Source organism: Pyxicephalus adspersus, chromosome 3, assembly GCF_032062135.1.
Source record: "Pyxicephalus adspersus chromosome 3, UCB_Pads_2.0, whole genome shotgun sequence".
Taxonomy (NCBI): Eukaryota; Metazoa; Chordata; class Amphibia; order Anura; family Pyxicephalidae; genus Pyxicephalus; species Pyxicephalus adspersus.
In genome coordinates, this window is record NC_092860.1 from 149,974,791 (window position 1) to 149,993,906 (window position 19,116).

Here is a 19,116-nt window from a genome sequence, read left to right on the forward strand (position 1 = left end):
ACCTCCTAGCTAAGGACAAGGAAGATTCCTTAGCACCCAAGATTCAATCTTTCTGCCAGCAAGGCATACTTAGGAGGACCTGCTCTCCTTATAATACTCCAGTAAATCCTTTCAAAAAGCCTGATGGCTCATACCACTTTACACAGGATCTCAGAGCCATCAATGAGCTGGTCATGCCCCTAACACCGGTCATGTCAGATCTTACTACCATCCTTACAGCAGTACCTCCCGAGACCCAATTTTACAGTGTTATTCATTTGGCCAATGCAGTTTTCTCAATACCATTGTCACCCGAGACTCAGCCCCTTATGGCATTTATTTTTAAGGGACAATAATATACCTGTGTTGCTTGCCCCAGGGCTTTGTTGACTCCCTGGAAGTCTTCTCAATTGCTCTCTAGCAGGTGCTTGCTAACTGGCAGCCACAGCATGGTTCCACGCTACTACAATATATTGATGATTTATTGTTATGTAGCCCCTCTCAGCAGGCATGTCAGAGGAACACGGAGTAATGGTTTTTTGGCAAATGTGGACAGAGGGTGTCGCAGAAAAAGGTTCAGTTCTGTCTGCAACAGGTCACATTCCTGGGAATGCTTTACCCTAGGATCCCGGCTGCTAGCCCCCAGCTGTACACATGCCATTACCAGTCTGCCTTGCCCACAGACAATGAAACAGCAGCTAAGTTTTCTTGGCCATTTGTATTATTTGCAAGAAAGGAATTGTAAAACTATGACTGCTGTGCTTGCTCAGATGCATGGAGGTAAACTGAGGCCTGTGGCATATGTCTATAAGACATTGCCTGTTACTGTGCAAGGCATGCCAGCCTGTCTGTGTGTGCTGGCAGTGTGCACAATGGCTGTAGAAAGTGTTTCACTTCTAACTTTGGGTCATAGGAAGATACTTTACACACCCTTTGCTGTACACTTGCATAAGAAATTACCCACTCAACACACTTCTAACACAATTAGAGTCCTTTGCCACCTCACAGGACATTGAATTCTAGGAAAAGGAAGGATTGACCTTAGATTCCTTTGGATTCTGGTCAAAAGGAGGGATAGTAGGGCTACCCCAGAAAAGCAACTGGAGGGACATTCCAAGTGTGACCAATACCTACCAGCCGTACTAGCAGAAATAAGAATGACAACCCAGTTAAGCTATCAACCATTTGAAATTCTAATGGGAAGACCTTTTCCCATGCCCTGGGCTAAAGACCCTTTAATTGTATTACCCGTGGATCTCCAACAAATCCAAGACCATTATGTAGCTAAACTCATTGAAAAATTGAACAGCAACTATGGAGATATCTCTCTTTCTTTTCCTCTCCCTACAGATCAACTGACGCACCCATCCAAGCCTGGAGACATAGTGTTGGTTAAAGCTCTGCACAAGTACAAATCCTTGGATACACCCTTTGGACTCCCAGTCACTGTGTAAGCCATCACTAGAACAGCCGTGCTGACCAGTGGAGGACCCAACTGGATACACGCCTCAAGTGTGAAAAAGGCACCACCGATCCAGTGCCAGGATGCTGCTTCTTGATCCACAAATACCAGCCTGGATGCTTGTCTGCAGATTTGGAGCCCTGATGTCTTGTATGGGTCACAACAACTTGCCACTATCACCTTCAATATTTGTCCTTCGTTTGTCCCCAACCAAGCCATAACCTAAAGAACGACTCTACCCTGTCTATGCACCGGCGAGGACATGAGTATAGTGTATGGACTGAATTTCGGGGTAACATATGGGAACGTATTGCCAAAGAAATATATATTAGCTCTGGTTTTTACCTATCTGATATGCATGGTACTCAGGGTATGTTAACATCTTGTTTGACTGGTTATGGAATCTGTTTCCCAACCCTGGATTATGGATTAAGCAATTCATAGCTTTTATCTTTATTATCATTGGTATATGTATCTTTGCATGGTGCTGTGTACAATGTACTCCTATGTTATTGTCAGTATGCAAATCAAGAATCATTCAGCTTCCTCGAGTTATGTATGCTAAAGAACCTGAAGCTGTTTTTTGTACTTAAAGGAACAAAGCTATGAGGCCAAGTAGTTATCCTTTGTTGAAGGATAAAAGGAGGGAAATGAAAGAAGTGGAATTTTGCTGAGTCTTTAAGTTAATTACTTTTGTGTTTTTGCTATATTTTCGTCACGGTCCCTTCCACGACTGAGGTTAGAAGATCTGTGAGACAAGCTGCACGTGAGGTTATCTGACAGCCTCTTTGTTTTTACTTGTTTCTGTGTTGTTGTTTGTAATGCCCACATCCCTCAGGTGCAGCTGGTGGTCATTACTGCTCCTCCATTTAGTCTGGCCTCACACTTCATGCTATGCGGTTGATATTCATTGCTGGGGATGTGAAGAGCTGGTGTGTTGTCCTCTTCAGGGTTCCTGCTCCTCCATTTGCTAATTAAGATAAGTTGAACTACTTTTGGTGTTTTGTTGTTCTTTTGTTGTTACTAGGCCTCAGGGAGACACTGGTTCTTTCATCAGGGAAGGAACCAGTAGTCTCAAGCCAGTCACTACTCCTAGGGCTATACAGGGCTATTAGGGCCTAGGTTCCTGTGTATGAGTATTCCCACTATCAGGGGATATTCATACTGTCAGGAGTCAGGGCTAGGTTAGGGTGTCCGTAGGGGGTGACCGTTTCCTTTTCCCTAGCCATTGAAGGCCTAGTCCCTTGTATTTATCTTTCTGTTTTCCTCCCCTTATCTATGACAATTTTGTAGATAATTGAGTTGTATTGAAACTAGGTATATCCTCCTTATCAGTAAACCAACATTCGATTGCCCATACCCTTGAGACTCCTTACTTTGAGACATTCCATGCTCGGCAAAGTTGTTAATTGTATTTCTTGTTATTGACTAACTACTAAGTGCCTTACACCCTGTTGTCTGACTATATAAACTGCAATGTGATAATAAAGCTTTGAGAGTGATTTAACTACACATTGAGTTGTGTCGTTACGCTCTACCAGCGCAAGTGTAAAATAGAGGTCACAAGAGAGAGACAGCTGGTCTGGGATCGGCAAGAAATTACCCTAACACAGCTTTAAGTCCTTTGGTAGAAACATGCTACAAATGTATAGTTCTTAAAGTAGAATGATCTATTACCTTAAAATCAATGCCTCTTCCTTTATTGTGTCTATTACATTTATTCAATAAATAAAATATAAGTAGCATAATGTGTATATGTAGCATTTAATTGTGGTTCATATGTTTGCAGTTTCCATTCATTCATTTTTTGTATTCATGTTTTTTTAGATTTATGTGTTTTGAGCTGATGTCTTAGATATGTAGAATGTTTAATCACATATACACTCTTTATAAAAGAAACACCCAATGTTGGGTGCACCTAGGACAAAGGTTTCCAATTCCACTATGGGTTATTGAAGAGAGATAATAGCAAAAGCTGTTTTCATTCAGACATGTTGTCTGAAACCTTTGATGGAGCCATAGTTGAGGTAATTAAAAGATGGGGCTTAGCCCTTTCTGTAATTGTAAACAAAAATTGCCCCTCCTGGAAGAGAAAGTTGCTAAAGGGAGTTTTTAAGCAATTTATATATCACATATACCTAATTTAAAATCATTTGACATTTTTATTCATTTTGATTTCAAAAGGTATTTTTTCACCCATATCTAATTACATGCATAATATCAACAATAAATTAACGTTTACATGTATAAATACAGACAATCTTCCCTTTAATTGTCCTTTTGACTGAATGCATTTCACAGTTTTTTTCTGCTTAATCAGGAAAAATACAGGACTGTTAATATATCTTTCTGCAATAGTCAATTATCATAATACATTCTTGTGCGTGATATAATGCAATATGTGATTACCAATAACAAATATATAAAGATATGTAAACAAACATACATATCCAACCATTACAATCAATTTTTAAGCGCCTTTCACTCATTCATTAGGTCACCAAAAGGTAAGAAGTGGATTGGAGAGTAGAACTCACTTTTGTACAGGCAGGTGGAGGAATTTCCTATGTATTAACACAATGTCATATTAAGATCCAAATACTAATTAGCCTATCAAAAGATCTAGATAGACTTTATGAATATAAATTACTTGCAACCATTGTTATGTTTATTAGACTTTTTAACTTACTGTTTAAAAAATGTAAATGAAACAACCATAGGATGTCTATGTAAGTGCTCACATACTCTCCCAAGGCCAGCCAATTTCTCCTAAACACATAACAGATGTCTATATTTAGATTTATTCGGAAATAACTGGGTATACGCATTGAAAGGGTGTGCTGATCACTATTTTTTTGATCAGTATCTGCTTTCTGAGCTGAGATATTACAGTTCTACAAACTCTGGTGCAAAGACAGTTTTTGGCTAAAACGTTTATCATTTATTATTTATTATGCTCTACCTTTACAGGAAACTAAAAAAAATACTTTCTAATGCCTTCAGCAGTCTGCTGGTATGCCTTTGACATCTCTTGGATGGAGCTCAAAAACTGTTACCAAAAAAGGTGTAAACATTTTTTTTGCTATATATTGTGGCATGCCAGTAATTTATTTTCGTAGACAAAGTTTTTGTTTGTAGGATATATTTTTATTACAATTACACTATGCCTGTAATTCAGTTTTAATTCCTAGATAAAATTTGGAATCAGACAAACAACTTCAGCTTAAGATAAAAATCTGCCATTATGTTTTAGTAACATTTCATAATAAAAGAGTGCACATTTCATCAAGCAGCCAGCACACCTTCAAACTATCATGCAGGCCACATTGCATGTAATTACTACAATACAGCCTGAGTTACTGTAACCAAAAGACTAAGCAGGAATATATCACTGCACAAATGCCTGGAAGACGGTTACTTCTTATAGGCATAAATGTTTTTTGTATCTTACTTCTGATGCACAAACAAAGCATTGGGATGCCATGTTTTATCAAGAAAATATATTGTGTGTTTAATACAGGGTATTTTCAGGATGGGGACATTATTCTTGGTGGAATATTCACAGTTCATCATTATCCCATTTTAACAGGTTTCCAACATGTCTGCTTCATGTAAGTATCATTTTGTCTTCCAAGAATCTGTGAGTAAAATGGCAATCTTTTTGAACCTTAATATGCTAACCATTGTTCTTTTTCAGCATTAAAGAAAAATTTGCAACGGGGCAAGGTTGATTTATTGCAGAAGGCACAACCTGGCCCTTCTGCAATATAGGACTTACCTGGTGACAATTTTATGTTTTGATGGTTTACTTACGCTTTAGGGGAATTTCAAAGCACAGCAGATATTTAAAAATGGCAAATCCTTTAAGTTAAACACTAAACTGGATTTTTGGTAAAAAAAAAAAAAATCCCCTTTGCCATTGTTGGTATAAATGTTTAGTCTTCTGCAGACTACCATGGAATGTGAATAAATATGAATTATAATAATAAAGTTTAGTATTTACTGTTTTACTATTTTTTTTATTGCAGGCCCATACCTCAGTACTATCGCTACATGTTGGCTTTCATTTTTGCCATAGATGAAATAAACATGAATCCAAATATTTTACCCAATGTGACTCTGCGTTACCGTTTATACGATTCGTGTAATGATGTGAGAAAGGCTGTAGAAAGCGTCTTACAAATCCTATCAGGGTCTGGTGACACAGTTCCTAATTACTCCTGTGTTGATCATGACAAACTAGCTGGTGTTATAGGAGATCAAAATTCTGAGAGTTCTTTACGTGTGTTTGAAATTCTAAATATATATGGATACATCCAGGTAAAATGCTTTCCAACTTTGTATAATTCAACTCAAAACATGGTTTGACTGTCCTGCCCCCTGTGCAGAACAACTTTTTTTTAACAGATTTCAACCCTTCAACCCTAAGCAGTGAGCATTGGATTAGTGATCTCCAAACCAATAATTGTTCCAAGGCAATTGTTAGAGCCAAAGACATCAGACACAGACTTTAGCTGTCTAAAAGTAGGGCTCTAGATGCTGTAGATAAAATATCTTTGGTAAGGAATGTCTTAGAAGCAAAAGGTTTAATTTACCCATTCGAGTAAAGAACACAAATTGTATAAAGGGGTAAAGGGGGATTTTTAGGGTACAAAAAACTCAATTGTAATAATAAAAGCAAGCAATTTATTAACCAAGTAGTATTAAAAAATCATAATTTATCATAAACATATTATATGCATATCCACATTTTAAACACATATAATGGAGCCCAAAGAGGCACTGGACACAAATAACCTGCTATGTAGGGTGCTTGCTAAACCCATATATTGTTCCAAAAGAATATTACAGTGGTCCAATGATTGAAGGGTCTAAATGATCTACAGGCTTTGCAGATCTGGTCTGTTTTATCACGAGTTCTGTTGTTGACTCGTTAATATTGGTGGTTAATTAGAAATATGCCAGGCATCTGTAAAACAATATATATATATATTTATATATATATATATATATATATATATATATATTCTGTCACATGTCCCCCTCCCCTCTGTTTGACCCTGTGGGGTGGACACATTATTCCCAACACAATTTATCCCGGCTAGGGCAACTGCATTCCTTTTCTAGGCTAACACATAGGCACACCTGGTGCTCTGGAACACCTTGTCTCTGGTAACCTTAAGTGACTTCAGCAAAGCGTCTTTTCTTTAAATAAGTTTCTTTCAGATCAACACTGAACTCCTGAACATCATCCTTCAGCTGCAGCAGTTCTTCCTTCTCCTTTCTTAGCAAGCTTCTTCTGCTCTTTCAGCTTAGTGCGGGCATCACTCAGAATGTCAATTTCCTTCTTTTTTTAACTCTTCACCCAGTTCTAGATTTATTTTAACTACTTGGTTGAACCTTCTTGCTTAGACCGCACTTTTTACTTTCGTCCAGGTTTCTCCCTTTTTGTTGTAGAGCCTCTCTTGTACATGATGTAACTACTGCATAATTTATATTCTTCCTGGCATATTCAATCGGGTCAGCTGTGGCTGAGCAATGGCCTCCTGATTTCTGCATTTACCATCCCTGAATCTTGTCAATGCTTGATGGTAAGCATGTTTGTGTGCCTTGTAGAAAGTGATCCCAAGCAAACATAACAGCTTGCCTTGTCATTTGACACCTAATACCCCTGTGTTTTTGCCTCCTCCTTTTCTAGTTCCTCATCAGTTGGTGGTAGGTATTGTTCAAGAAGAGTTTCAGATTTTGTAAGAGCAGTATCAACACCGCTGCTCGTTTTGCGCAGTGCACGGCTCCCAAGCACAGTGTTGATGCTTCCATTTACAACAAATTTGGTCACCTCTGAAAGGATCTGCTTCTACTTCTAGTTCCTCCAATGCACCGTGACTTCTCCTTCGCCCACAGAGACAGACGTCTGGAGAGATACTCCAATAACACACACACATGATGAGTATGGTTACAAGAGTATTCCATTCTTTACTTGACAAGAAGGTCTTTTTATACACATAGGTATACAAGGGGTTGTCGTTGTTCACGTACAGCTGTTTAAGTTTTGGCCTCATACAGTGTTATTTGATACATTGCAAGGCAAACAAGGCATTCATTGTATTCCAAAGAATTTAGAATTTTTTGCCATCTGGTTACAATTAAACTGAGTAGATAGAAGAAGAAATACAACTGCTTATACAAGTATATGGCTCACATTAGCACTAGCTATACAGTCCTGTAACAATACTTAGTTAATCCTTCAATCCCCAATTAAGTCATGAACATGACTTATTTTCTTTCTAACATAGAGAGGTAAGTAGCATTTTTTTGTCCAGGATCTATGGGCTTTGGACACATAGCGCGGAATGTTTGTATAGGGAAGGAATACATTGGATACAACAACATAAAGTAATCAAGGAAGCAATTATATTTACAGTACTGATAAATAATGTTCTTAACCAACTCAAATCCAGCAGCCAGCTCAATAACCAGTCCCGCCAGGAGGATGAACCAACATCCTCCTTGATATTATTAGCAATTTCATGTAACGCCTAATTATGGGACTGGATTAATCTGAAATGGTCAGATAAATTAAAGCAACACATTTTAAAATCCTTTAAAATCCTGACACCCTACGTTATGTTTAAGTAACAAATAATCCAGAGCAAATCTAGTTTCTAGCACCGCTCCTCTTACTCCTTGTAGATCTAAAAGCATGTTAGATAAGGCGGTAGAAGTATGATTCAGAGATTTAGCAAGGTCACATGTAATAGAATATATAGTACGAGTATTATATATAGCCAGTCCAGGCACTCCCAATATAGAGGCCCCCAAACTTGTATTTTATGCACGGCTGAGAAGGGGTAGAGTAGAGTCACAGTTTTCTGATAAAGTCTTGGTAACTGATCTTTGGGTTCTCCTGACAGGGGGTTGTCTCTGAAGGGCCAAAGTCATCCTGGATAATGCACAGGGACCTCCAATAACATTGGCAGGAAGATAATTGTAATTGCTGTTACCACAGGACAAAAACCATCCTTTAGGGAGCATTATATTATAGATAAAACTTGGAGTCACAATGGTCTTGCTACAACTCATGGAATTATCTAGGGAGCTAACAATCACCTTTTTACAGGTGTCATTAATATAATCATATACACTATTCTTAGGTAACCCTCTTTTTATGTCTCTGTCATCACAATATAAGATCATATCCTGGGAAAAGGTAAAACAGGTCTCTGCTGCAGTCACATTATTAGTAGTTATTCTAATATTATACCTGCTATATCCTAGCTTCTGACATTCCCCACAGAAGTCATACAAGGGAATAAAAGGTTTTGTATTTTTAGTCGTCGACCAGACTTCAAGGAGGGATTCATCGGGTGTAGGCACAGCAATAACACATGTAGGCTCTGTAGGTCTTCAAGGCACAATGAGCTAACATTTAGGGCATTTGCCATCCTGACTATACTATTCCGTTCTGAATGAAAGGGGCCGGGAGCAAAGGGATTTTGCGCCTGAGCTCTTTTAGATATTGACTGATTATTCGGTGTACCGCATAAGAAACTCATCTCCTCTGGATGATTAATACAAGTAGTAATAAACAAGACTGGCAGGAAAATGCAAAAAATAATAATTATCAACAAACAAATCTCCCAGAATATTGTGGGGTCATCATCTTCAGCCTGTGGCAAGGCACTTTTCAGGGATTTCACACCTGCTTTACCCTCTTTATCTTCGTTCGACGCCGGAGAAGAAGCCTTAGAGACCCTTTTCACTCTGTTAGCGTGAATCCAGATTGGAGCCTCTTCTGTGAGGATCGCTGTTCTGGTGACTGCTACCACTCGGGTGGGTGGTCCAAATGGGAACTCTATCTGTTTTCGTCCTTTTGCCAGGCGCTGGACTATCACCACGTCTCCTGGTTGGAAAGAATGTGTAGGTTCCTGTGGAGAGAACGGAGAGGCACAAGCAACATCTTTTTCAACTTGATCTAAACTTTCTACAAGTTTCCTCAAATATTCTGCCTGTACTACTTCTAGATCCCCTTTTTCTATCACGGGGGCCTTTGGACCCCAAGGGGTTTGGAGGGGCCTTCCCATTAGGACCAAAATCAAATGGTGAGTAACCAGTATTCTTGTTAGGCTGCATCCTAATTTCTTCTAGGGATACGTGCAAAAACTTTTTCCAATTAGTGAACATGCCTCCAGTAATTTACCCCAGGGAAGCGAACGTCAATCCTAAGGGCTTTGAAAAGCTCCTTGCATACCCTGGACGCAAAAGCTGGGCCATTATCTGAGTTAATTTGAACAGGGCATCCCCATCTGGGGATAGTCCTTTGTAACAAAATCTTTACCACTATTTCTGTGGTTTCATTGGTAGTAGGAAAAACCTCCGTCCATCTAGAGAACATATCCACAATCACAAGGGCATACTCCTGCTTTCTTCCTGTCTTTGGAATCTGGGTAAAGCCAATTTGAAAGTGAGTGAATGGCGAAGTGGGGTAATTCAGATGCTGGTGTTGAGCCTTCTTTGAGTTATTTGGGTTGTTTCTGAGACATATAATACATCTTGAAACATAGGATTGTACCCCAATTAAAATTGGGGGGCATGCAACGGGAATACATGGTTTCCCCGCTTTGCAGATAAGACCCGTATCAGGGTCTTGTAATGCACCTTCCAACTGCCATTCTAACTTCTCACTACTTGTAGCCAAATCCTGGAGGCTTAGCAATAGATTGTCAGTAAGGGTAATTTCTGGAACTAGGGAGGGCATTTGAACTGTTGCTGTCTGTCTAATAGCGGCCTCCTTTGCTGCCTTGTCAGCTAAAGGCTATGAACCTGATTTATTAAGGCTGGAGAGAATACACTTTCACCAGTGAAGCTAGGTGATCAAGCAAACCTGCAATGGATTTCTTCAATGTCATTTGCTATTTGCTAGCAAATGCTTTGAATCTTGGACCAGATCCATCCCCAGAGTTCTCTCATGCCTTTGCATGGGACAATCAATATTTGAGTGTGGGACAAGTATAGCTGCACAGCTCACACTAGCAAGTTTTATTTACACATTCCTTTTTAATTTATGGAGGCTTCATGTTTCCTATCACTATTTCAGCCTTTACAGCCACTGATGTAGCAACACCTTCCTGCATCTTTACTTCACTTAATTTACAAAACTCTTCCCGCACCTTTTTGAAATAGAGATACTTTCATTGGCTTCTTTGGACTCTTCCATCTTCTCTGGGATGTCTGCAAAAAGCCCCTTTAATTCATCCATTACTTTTTGAATTTTCTCAGTGGATTCATTTGCAGCTTTTTCCAACTGTTCTGAATGTAGAGCCCCTCTCTACTCTAGGACTTAAGTACACTGTGAAGTGCGATATGGCACTATTGTGCTCACTATCGTATCCAATTTAGTAAATGGCCCAAAAATACCAAACTACACAAAAAGCAGATGTAAGTAAAGGGAATGTTTTAGAATGAATTATATCATGAAATAATTGCATTGAAATTGCCACTACTACAATTCTTGGCATCACTCCTGTATATTATGCTACATACAAGTCTAGTTGAATGTTACTAGCAACTACTAGTATATATATTTTGCTTTCATTAAATGGCCATGATAACCACCTGTTGAAATATTTATTATGCATTCCTTTTGTTTTACCATTTAGATCAGTTATGGTGCAACAGACCCACTCCTATCCAATAAGCAATTCTATCCTTCCTTCTTCCAAACACTTCCCAATGACCACACTCTGGCAATCATTAAGTTGTTGAAACACTTTGGCTGGACATGGATTGGTATTTTAACATCTGATGATGATGGTGGTGAGAAGAGGAGTCAAGAGTTAAAGAGAGTGGCTGCCATTTATGATATATGTGTTGAGTACATTATTCATATAGTTTACGAAAAAACTGAAGAAAGACCAGAAACAACATTAAAGAAAATAGAAATCTTTAATAAATCAAACTCAAAAATTGTTGTACTTTGTTCTATTTCATTGGTCACTCCCTTGTTTATTGGAATGGCACTTAATGGTCATCATGATAAAACATTAATTGTACTAGCAGACCCTATTGTTCACATTCTTTTTCTTTCAAAATTCAAGTCATCATTTGATGGAAGTCTGATGTTCTCACCTTTAGTAAGGGAAATCCCAAATCTGAAAATATTTCTCGATAACATTAGCACTGCTAATCGTCCCAATGACCTTCTGCAAGAACATATCCTAGCTATTTATTTTAATTGTTCAACATCAAATGACTTGCAATGCAACATGCAACAGCAGTGTAAAGCTAAATCAGCTAAGCAATCATCTGTACAATACAGAAATGTTTGGTTCAGCTTACGACGTGTACAAAGCTGTCTATGCCATGGCACATTCTCTTCATGAAATGCAAATATATATGAACAAACATGGTAGAAATTGGCAACTTAGAGGTTATAGAAACATTTTAAAGGTAACCTGTGGCTGTCTACTGCATGGGCAAGGTTCGCTATAGGCTTACGATAGACTAGGACATCAATTTTGGGGTCTATTCATGAATCACTGACATTCACTAAAATATTTTCTAGTGGAGAATATTCCAGGTTCATGTGATTCAATAGCAGTAAATGATTGCCCACCAGGGAATGTTTTTATGAATATTAGACTCAATGCTTTATAAACAGACCCCTATAAAATCAAGCAATAGTATATAATAGCATTAGTGTTACAAACACAGCTTCATTTTCAAGTAGTTCCAATCACTAAAGTGTAAAATATTGTGACTAGGCACACCTTTTGGAATTATATCTGTGATCTGTTGAAATCAGCAGCTTCATTAACCTCCCAAGCGGTAACCCTAAGTGTGACTAGGGGTAGAAAAAAGATGCTGGAAGTGGTAACGCCGAGTCACACTCCGGGTAGGTAAACCTATGGAAAATAATAGTAAATAAAGCACTTAACTGATCTGCTGGTGTCCTCCTTTGGGATACTCATCTTCTTTCTTCCTCCAGACGGCATCTTCTGCACCGGATGAGTCACCAGGAGTCCCAAGTGACGTCAGTGCGTGCGAACGTTCTTTCAGGGCAGGGCGGGAAATTCAATTCTATTTGTATTGCATTTAATACAAAATAACTGTTTTGAATGAAATACAGTGAATTAAATAATTTGAATGAAATATAGTGGATTTATATATATGTGTAAAAGCAATCCTTTTTTCATGAAAACTTATTTTACAGTATAATATAATAGTATGAGTATAATATTTATTTTTAAAAAATATATATATTTTTTTTTTTATTTATTATTTTGACATGGTTTGGTGTTTCAAACTTTATTATACTCAAATTATTATATTATACTGTAAAATAAATTTCCATGAAAAAAAATGTACCTCTTTTAGACATATGAATCCGAACAGAAATGAACCACTCAGGTGGTTAAAGTGCACCTCAAAATGTGAAAATGTTTTACTTTATAGGGGAAATTTATTGTGATGCATTACTTGCAGGAATGCTAATTAATTAACAATACTAAAAAGCTTGCCTGGAGCAATGCACCACCAATACTGGAATCTTTACTTTCAGGCATAAAAGGCGTGATTTAAAAAAGCTATGCAAGAATTGAGAAGATATACTATCACAGAAGAACCTAGCTGATTCAGCAATCCTGGAGTAGATTTCTTAATCAACAGATGAGAAATGCTTTCAGTCCTGGTCCAGATCCATTCCAGGTTTTCTGAATCACACAGGTTCTCCAATTATAGTCTTGGAGAACCTTAATAAAGCAGGCCCTAAGTAACAGAATATAGGATCATTATGATCAGTAGCATTTGGATAAAAAAAGGATGGAAAAATACCAATTGCTTATAATACTCAGTGCTTTACTAAACTAAATGCTACCCACTTAGCGTTTAGATTTACTTGTGGCCAGTGGAAGAAAATGAATAGATTTGCTTTGGTGTGTGCTGTGCATTTCTTGGATAAAGTCATCTACGTTTTCTGTAAAACAAGAAATAGCAAAGTGATTTCATTGGGGAAACACACATTCGAATTTGACCATAAAACTGCTAAGATCTGCTGCCAATGGACAGAAAGTAAGTGTGATTCTTTTACCAGGAGAAACATACACCCCTAACAGAGGTTCCAACCATTTTTCAAGTTATATTAGGCATAAGGCAATGTAACAATATTTCCTAAAAGCCTAAAGCTCACTTTAAATTTTCGTTTGCTTCCGAGATCCATTGGGGGAAGAAGTCTATTTTAATGATAAAGGTGAAATGGCTACTTTTTATAATATATATAATTATGCACTTGTAACTAATAATATATTCCAAATCAATTGTTTTGCCATTTTCAATATATCATCCCAAGACCAAGAATCACTCAAAATTAACCAAGCTGCGCTATATTGGAAACATGGTGAGGTAAGTGTAAAGTTAAATAATATACCTTATAAAATAACAAAGTATACTGTATAAAATAACAAAGATTATAGAGCAATACTGGACAATTGTACATAACTCTAATATTTATTATTTTGTCACTAACATGGTTTCCTATATTTGTAAAGTCAAGGTATGTGAATAGAGATGAGGTTCTGGTTTGCCTTTATCATGGGTTTTCATGGTACAAAAGTTTTGATGAAAAATTTTAGAGGAATGAGCATGTAGAGTTTACTATTACCTCTTTAGAAAGTTGTTTCCACAACTGATTTCAATTAAATGTTTGGTTTTAGGTTTACTTTACCTACTGCTCATTTCATAACAGTCAATGGTGTAATGCAGCAGAAAAAAAAGACACCGATCTCTGATTTTTGCCAAAACAAGCTTAAATTCTTTTAGGTCAACAAGAATTAGAAGCAGTTTCTGGAATGTTTGCTTTTCGTTTACAAATATAGTTCTGTGTACTATCAAGTACATTTTTTTTCATTCTTTTTTCTTTTTGATTAACCACCTGGGCGTTACACTGAGGTCTTGATTTCTGTACCAAAAGCAGTACACTGTTTTTCATGAAATTTTCTTTTTTTTAAATTGTAGACCTGTAACTTACAGAATTATGTCCGAACAGGGTTCTAGTAGATCGAACACACAATCTAGTAGATAATCTAGTAGATAGAACACACAATCATGTAAAAAAAAAATTACTTTTAATAAAATTAAATAAAAGACACAAAAATCAGCTTAAACAAGAATACATAAATACATGAAAAATACTGAAAATACGATAATTTGGTATACTGTATAGTAATATATTTTTCTAAAACACCTCCCTAGTGTCCGTCACATACCTATAGACAAAACCACATAAATAAATTTTCTATCATTTTGTATTGGATTGGATACAGAATGCTGTATCCAATCCAATACAAAATGAGAGTTTGAATTTACCAATTACATACTTTGTGTTTATTTTGAATTATTTTGTATTGGATTGGATACAGGAGTTTGTATTCAATCCAATACAAAATGTGTTTGAATGAGTTCAATTTGAATTTCCCGCACACGCGCTGACGTCATCGCCGAGGGACACGTACGCGCTACGGACGGAGTAGAAGAAGCTGGCCGGCCGGCTTCTTCTTCTTGGAGAAGGCACCCGACGCTGGAGAGAGAGATCGACGCTGGAGGACGACGCTGGAACACGACGCTGGATGATCACAGCGGGACCAGGTAAGTGATCGATAAACCCGAACTGTTCGGGTTTATCGATAATTGTAATTTTTTTCTAACCCGAACCAAGGTCGGGTTTAGCGGCAGGGTGGTTAAAAAAAAGACACTTTTCTAACAGTATTGTTTAGTTTAAAAGTGAAAAGATCTGAAATGTATTTTTTTCTTCTGTTCTGAATTATTCTGTTGTAGATTCCTGTTTCTGTGTGTTCTGAAGAATGCCCCAGTGGCTACATAAGAACTATGATGGAAGGAAATCATAAATGCTGCTTTGATTGTCTTCAGTGTTCTGAGGGAGAGATATCTAATGAGACAGGTGAAACTCCTACTTACTAATGTATATACTGTATGTTAACCATAATAATTGTGACCCTTTTTATAATGAGCTGTTCACCTTTATTGACCTGTAAATAATTACACTCAAAAACTGCAGGTTCACTCCCTGATTTGTCAAACATAATATTCCTCAATGTTAAATAATTTATGATTTTTGACCATTCTTTTTGGTGCAAAATCAACATCAATAGTTTATTTAGCATGTTCTAAGAATCTGTGACAGAATGAACCTTAATAAATAAAGCCCTCCAACACTGGAGATGATAGACTGTCATAGGAGAACCTTTTTATTATCTGGCAAATGTTTTCAATACTGGACCAGATTCATTTTGTGTTTGCTGGATCACCCAGGTTCACCCATGATAGTCCTATCCATCTTATCCAGTCTTGGAAAGCTTTATTAAATCAGGCTCAATAAATCCATTTACATGAAAAATTAATCTCTACTGCACTTGGTGGTTGTGGTGGGGGTACTAGGGTGGTTGGTGGTGTTTTCATTTTTGTTTGGCTGCCACACTGAAAATTGTGTGTACACAACACAGTACAGGGATGTTATTCAGGGGGTTAATAGTTAAGTAATTAGGCACATTGGGACATGCTGGATATTATAATACATCTTGGTCCATCTGATCTTCTGATTTTCACCTCATGCTGCTGGCATGAAAATAGTTGGTCATCATGTCTGTCAAGTCGGGATGCAGTGGGGAATGGAGAGCGATGATTGCTGATGAAATGAGACACTGGTCCTTTAAAAAAAAAGGCTGCCATGAGATAGTTTTACAATGTTTGTTCATAACGGCATGGATTTGCCTCCAGGCTTGAAAATGTCCCCAAATCTGGTACGATACCAAAGATCTACAAGTGTGCTATCCAGTGGTCATTTTTCTGTTTGATATCAACGACATGGTATGGGGAAATCTGCACCCCATGCCCCTCATTGCAGGCCTTCATTCTCCTCCTCATCCTCGATGTGACCCCATACATGTCTGTTAGTCTGGAGATAACTTCCTAGATTCACACCTGAAAGTTTAGTTCATTTCTATTGTCAATCTCCTACTCTTCATCTTCAAGAAGGCCACCTTTATCTACCTCTTTGAAAATTACCCAGATGACATTGATGATAATACTGTTTTCCAGGCTAACAAAATTTGTTGCCCCCCTCAACACAGGACAAGTATCCTGTGAAAGCTGCTGATGCTCTGAATCAAGAAACCCCAAGCTTTTGTGTTAGCACTGTGGAGCATCAGAAAATCAGGTACCATTTTTTGTTGCTTGTACAGGTGGTACAGCATATGTAATGTTAAATTCTAGCAGGTAGGGAGGTCATGGATCATTTTGTGGAATGAGAGACTATTCTGTCATTGATCTGCTAAACTGGGTGCAGCGCTTTCTTGCCATGCCTGCAAGCCAGGGTAAAACCTCTCTGAATTTTCTTACCACCAAATTCAGCAAAAATTCAGCAAATGTGCAAAGCATGAAACATCCAGGAATGCGCCCAAGAGCAACATAACCAAGATATTTGTTCCATTGTCTATGACCACATTGCTGATTTGGAGTTAGCAGAGGAATATCCGGTGTGTAATTTGTATTTGCATTGGAGAAAGCAACTGGCCAGTGGTGTGACTTATTTGACCTAAACTGAGGCAAATGTTCCTTCAATGGGTAGAGACAGAATCTGTGCCTTGCAAAAACTTTCATTTTCATGGATGCCACACAGTACTTACTACTGTTTTCCTCAAATTTTCATCCAGTCCAGAACTATTATCTTCTTTTTTAGACTCAGAGAAAGAATATTCCAAAAAGTGGCCAACCACCAAGTGCTGCTTCTCTAACAGCTATGAATAAATATATATATCTTTTCACATTTGTTAATTATATTATATATATATATATATATATATATATATATATATATTTATATTCATATGCGTTTTTATGCACTTTTACAAGCGATTGTAAGCTTTTTAAGAAAGCTTCCATTGAAAACAATGGGGGCTTTTTCAAGTGTTTTTAGCAGGACTTTTGAAACTGGAAACCCCTTTAATAAGGAGACTCCCAGATCTCTGACACCCCACCCTGGGGAATGAGTACAGGGGTACAATAAACCCCTTACTCATTCCCTGAAATGGTTAAATATGTGTAATAAAATAAGACAAGGCTTTTAAGTTAAAGTATTTTATTTAACCCCCCTAGCGTTCTAATTCTATAAATTTTTGGTGCAAAAAATGATCCTATTTTTTTTTTGCATAGAAATTTTTGTTTGTATTGTGGGCCTGTAATTCTTAGGATTAACTCCCAGGTATAATAATTATATTTATTTATTATATTGTAATCATAAATTATAATATAATAATTAATTATAAATCAATGTTTAAATAAATAATGAAAAAATAGACCACAACAATGTAAGTTATCAAGAAAAAATATTTTATTAAAAATTTCTCACTGAAATTTTCCAAACAAGGGTGCAATAATATTGATAAATAATGATATAATCCAAATGCAGATTTTAGAACAAAAATATTTACATTTTTAGTAGACATCCCGGGTGTGGTAGATTTTGAAGCAGGGTGATGTACAAAGTCCAACATCACAGTCAGGACAGTAGAAGCTGGTTCTTTGCATTTCTTCCTTCCTCTGTCATTCGTCTTTGAGCAGCAAACCATGCACATCCTTGTAGATGCTGCTCTTTTCTGGGTTGGTTGGTCATATTTAATGAAGTGACGAGCGGTCAGACATTCTGGGTTGACAAGGGTGGTAGCACGACGTCCAGGTCTATTCATAGCCACTGATGGTGTTTGGTGGTTCTTGACTATGGATTCAGAAACTTGCAAAATGTAGTCTGAATGATTCACAGGCCTCTGACAATTTTTTTCTGTACAGAATGTAGGCATTCCATAGGTACTGCTCTACTAGATGTCTGAAAATCTTTTTGTAGTTCTTTCTTTGCTGTTTCCTCATCGCTGGGTAGAATGTCATGGCTTGGTCAGATCCGTCAACACCTCCCATGGGGTTGTTGTAGTCAATTACCACCTGTGGCTTCATCACTTCTTTCCCACGTTTTGCGTGTACCAGAACGGTGGAGGCATCATAGGCAGTACTCATCAGGCACACATCTTTCTTGTCACGCCATCTCAGGGCCATCATCTTTCCTTTCTGCCATGCAACAATTTCTTCTGTCTTCCGCTTCCCTTTTGCAAACAGTGATGGCAGGTTGCGCCGTTTAGCCCCAACGGTTCTATAGGCATCTTCTGTGTTGCAGAAGCTCAGGAGAGGTGTAGAAATTGTCAGTTGTGACACAAAATCCCTGATCTAGCAATGGCTCAATGAGGGATAGCACTGAAGATTTTGCCAATCCATAATGGCTGTACTCGGGGTTGAACTGTGTCCCTTTTTCAGTGTAAAGTACTGTATTCCAGATGTAGCCAGATGAGGATTCGCACAGCATATACGTTTTCTCACCAAATTGTGCCCTCTTTGACGCAATGCCCCTGATTCATCAATAAAATCCGCGCTCGCTGGAAGCGCGAAAGTACGCGCGAAAGTTTACCGCGGTCCGGACTCGAGTGTGCGCGTACACTCGCCTTACTGCCAGCCGCATTCCTGCCTTCATAATAATGAGCAATAGGGGGCGCGAATCTGCCAATTAAGGCGATTAGATTTCAGCTGCGCGATTAAGGAGGATCTGTTAAGCTCAATGG

At 37.9% G+C, this 19,116-nt stretch overlaps 1 protein-coding gene across 1 annotated transcript in view; it reads left to right on the top strand.

Annotated features, from left to right (window-relative positions):
- Positions 1-3,432: 3,432 nt before the first annotated feature.
- LOC140327520 (vomeronasal type-2 receptor 26-like) overlaps positions 3,433-19,116 on the top strand; it is a 24,930-nt gene continuing 9,246 nt past the window's right edge. Inside the window, exons 1-4 of the mRNA XM_072406910.1 lie at positions 3,433-3,468; positions 3,938-3,948; positions 5,470-5,761; positions 15,272-15,395. Of these exons, the coding sequence (XP_072263011.1) occupies positions 3,433-3,468; positions 3,938-3,948; positions 5,470-5,761; positions 15,272-15,395 (463 nt within the window). The remainder of the gene's footprint in view (positions 3,469-3,937; positions 3,949-5,469; positions 5,762-15,271; positions 15,396-19,116) is intronic.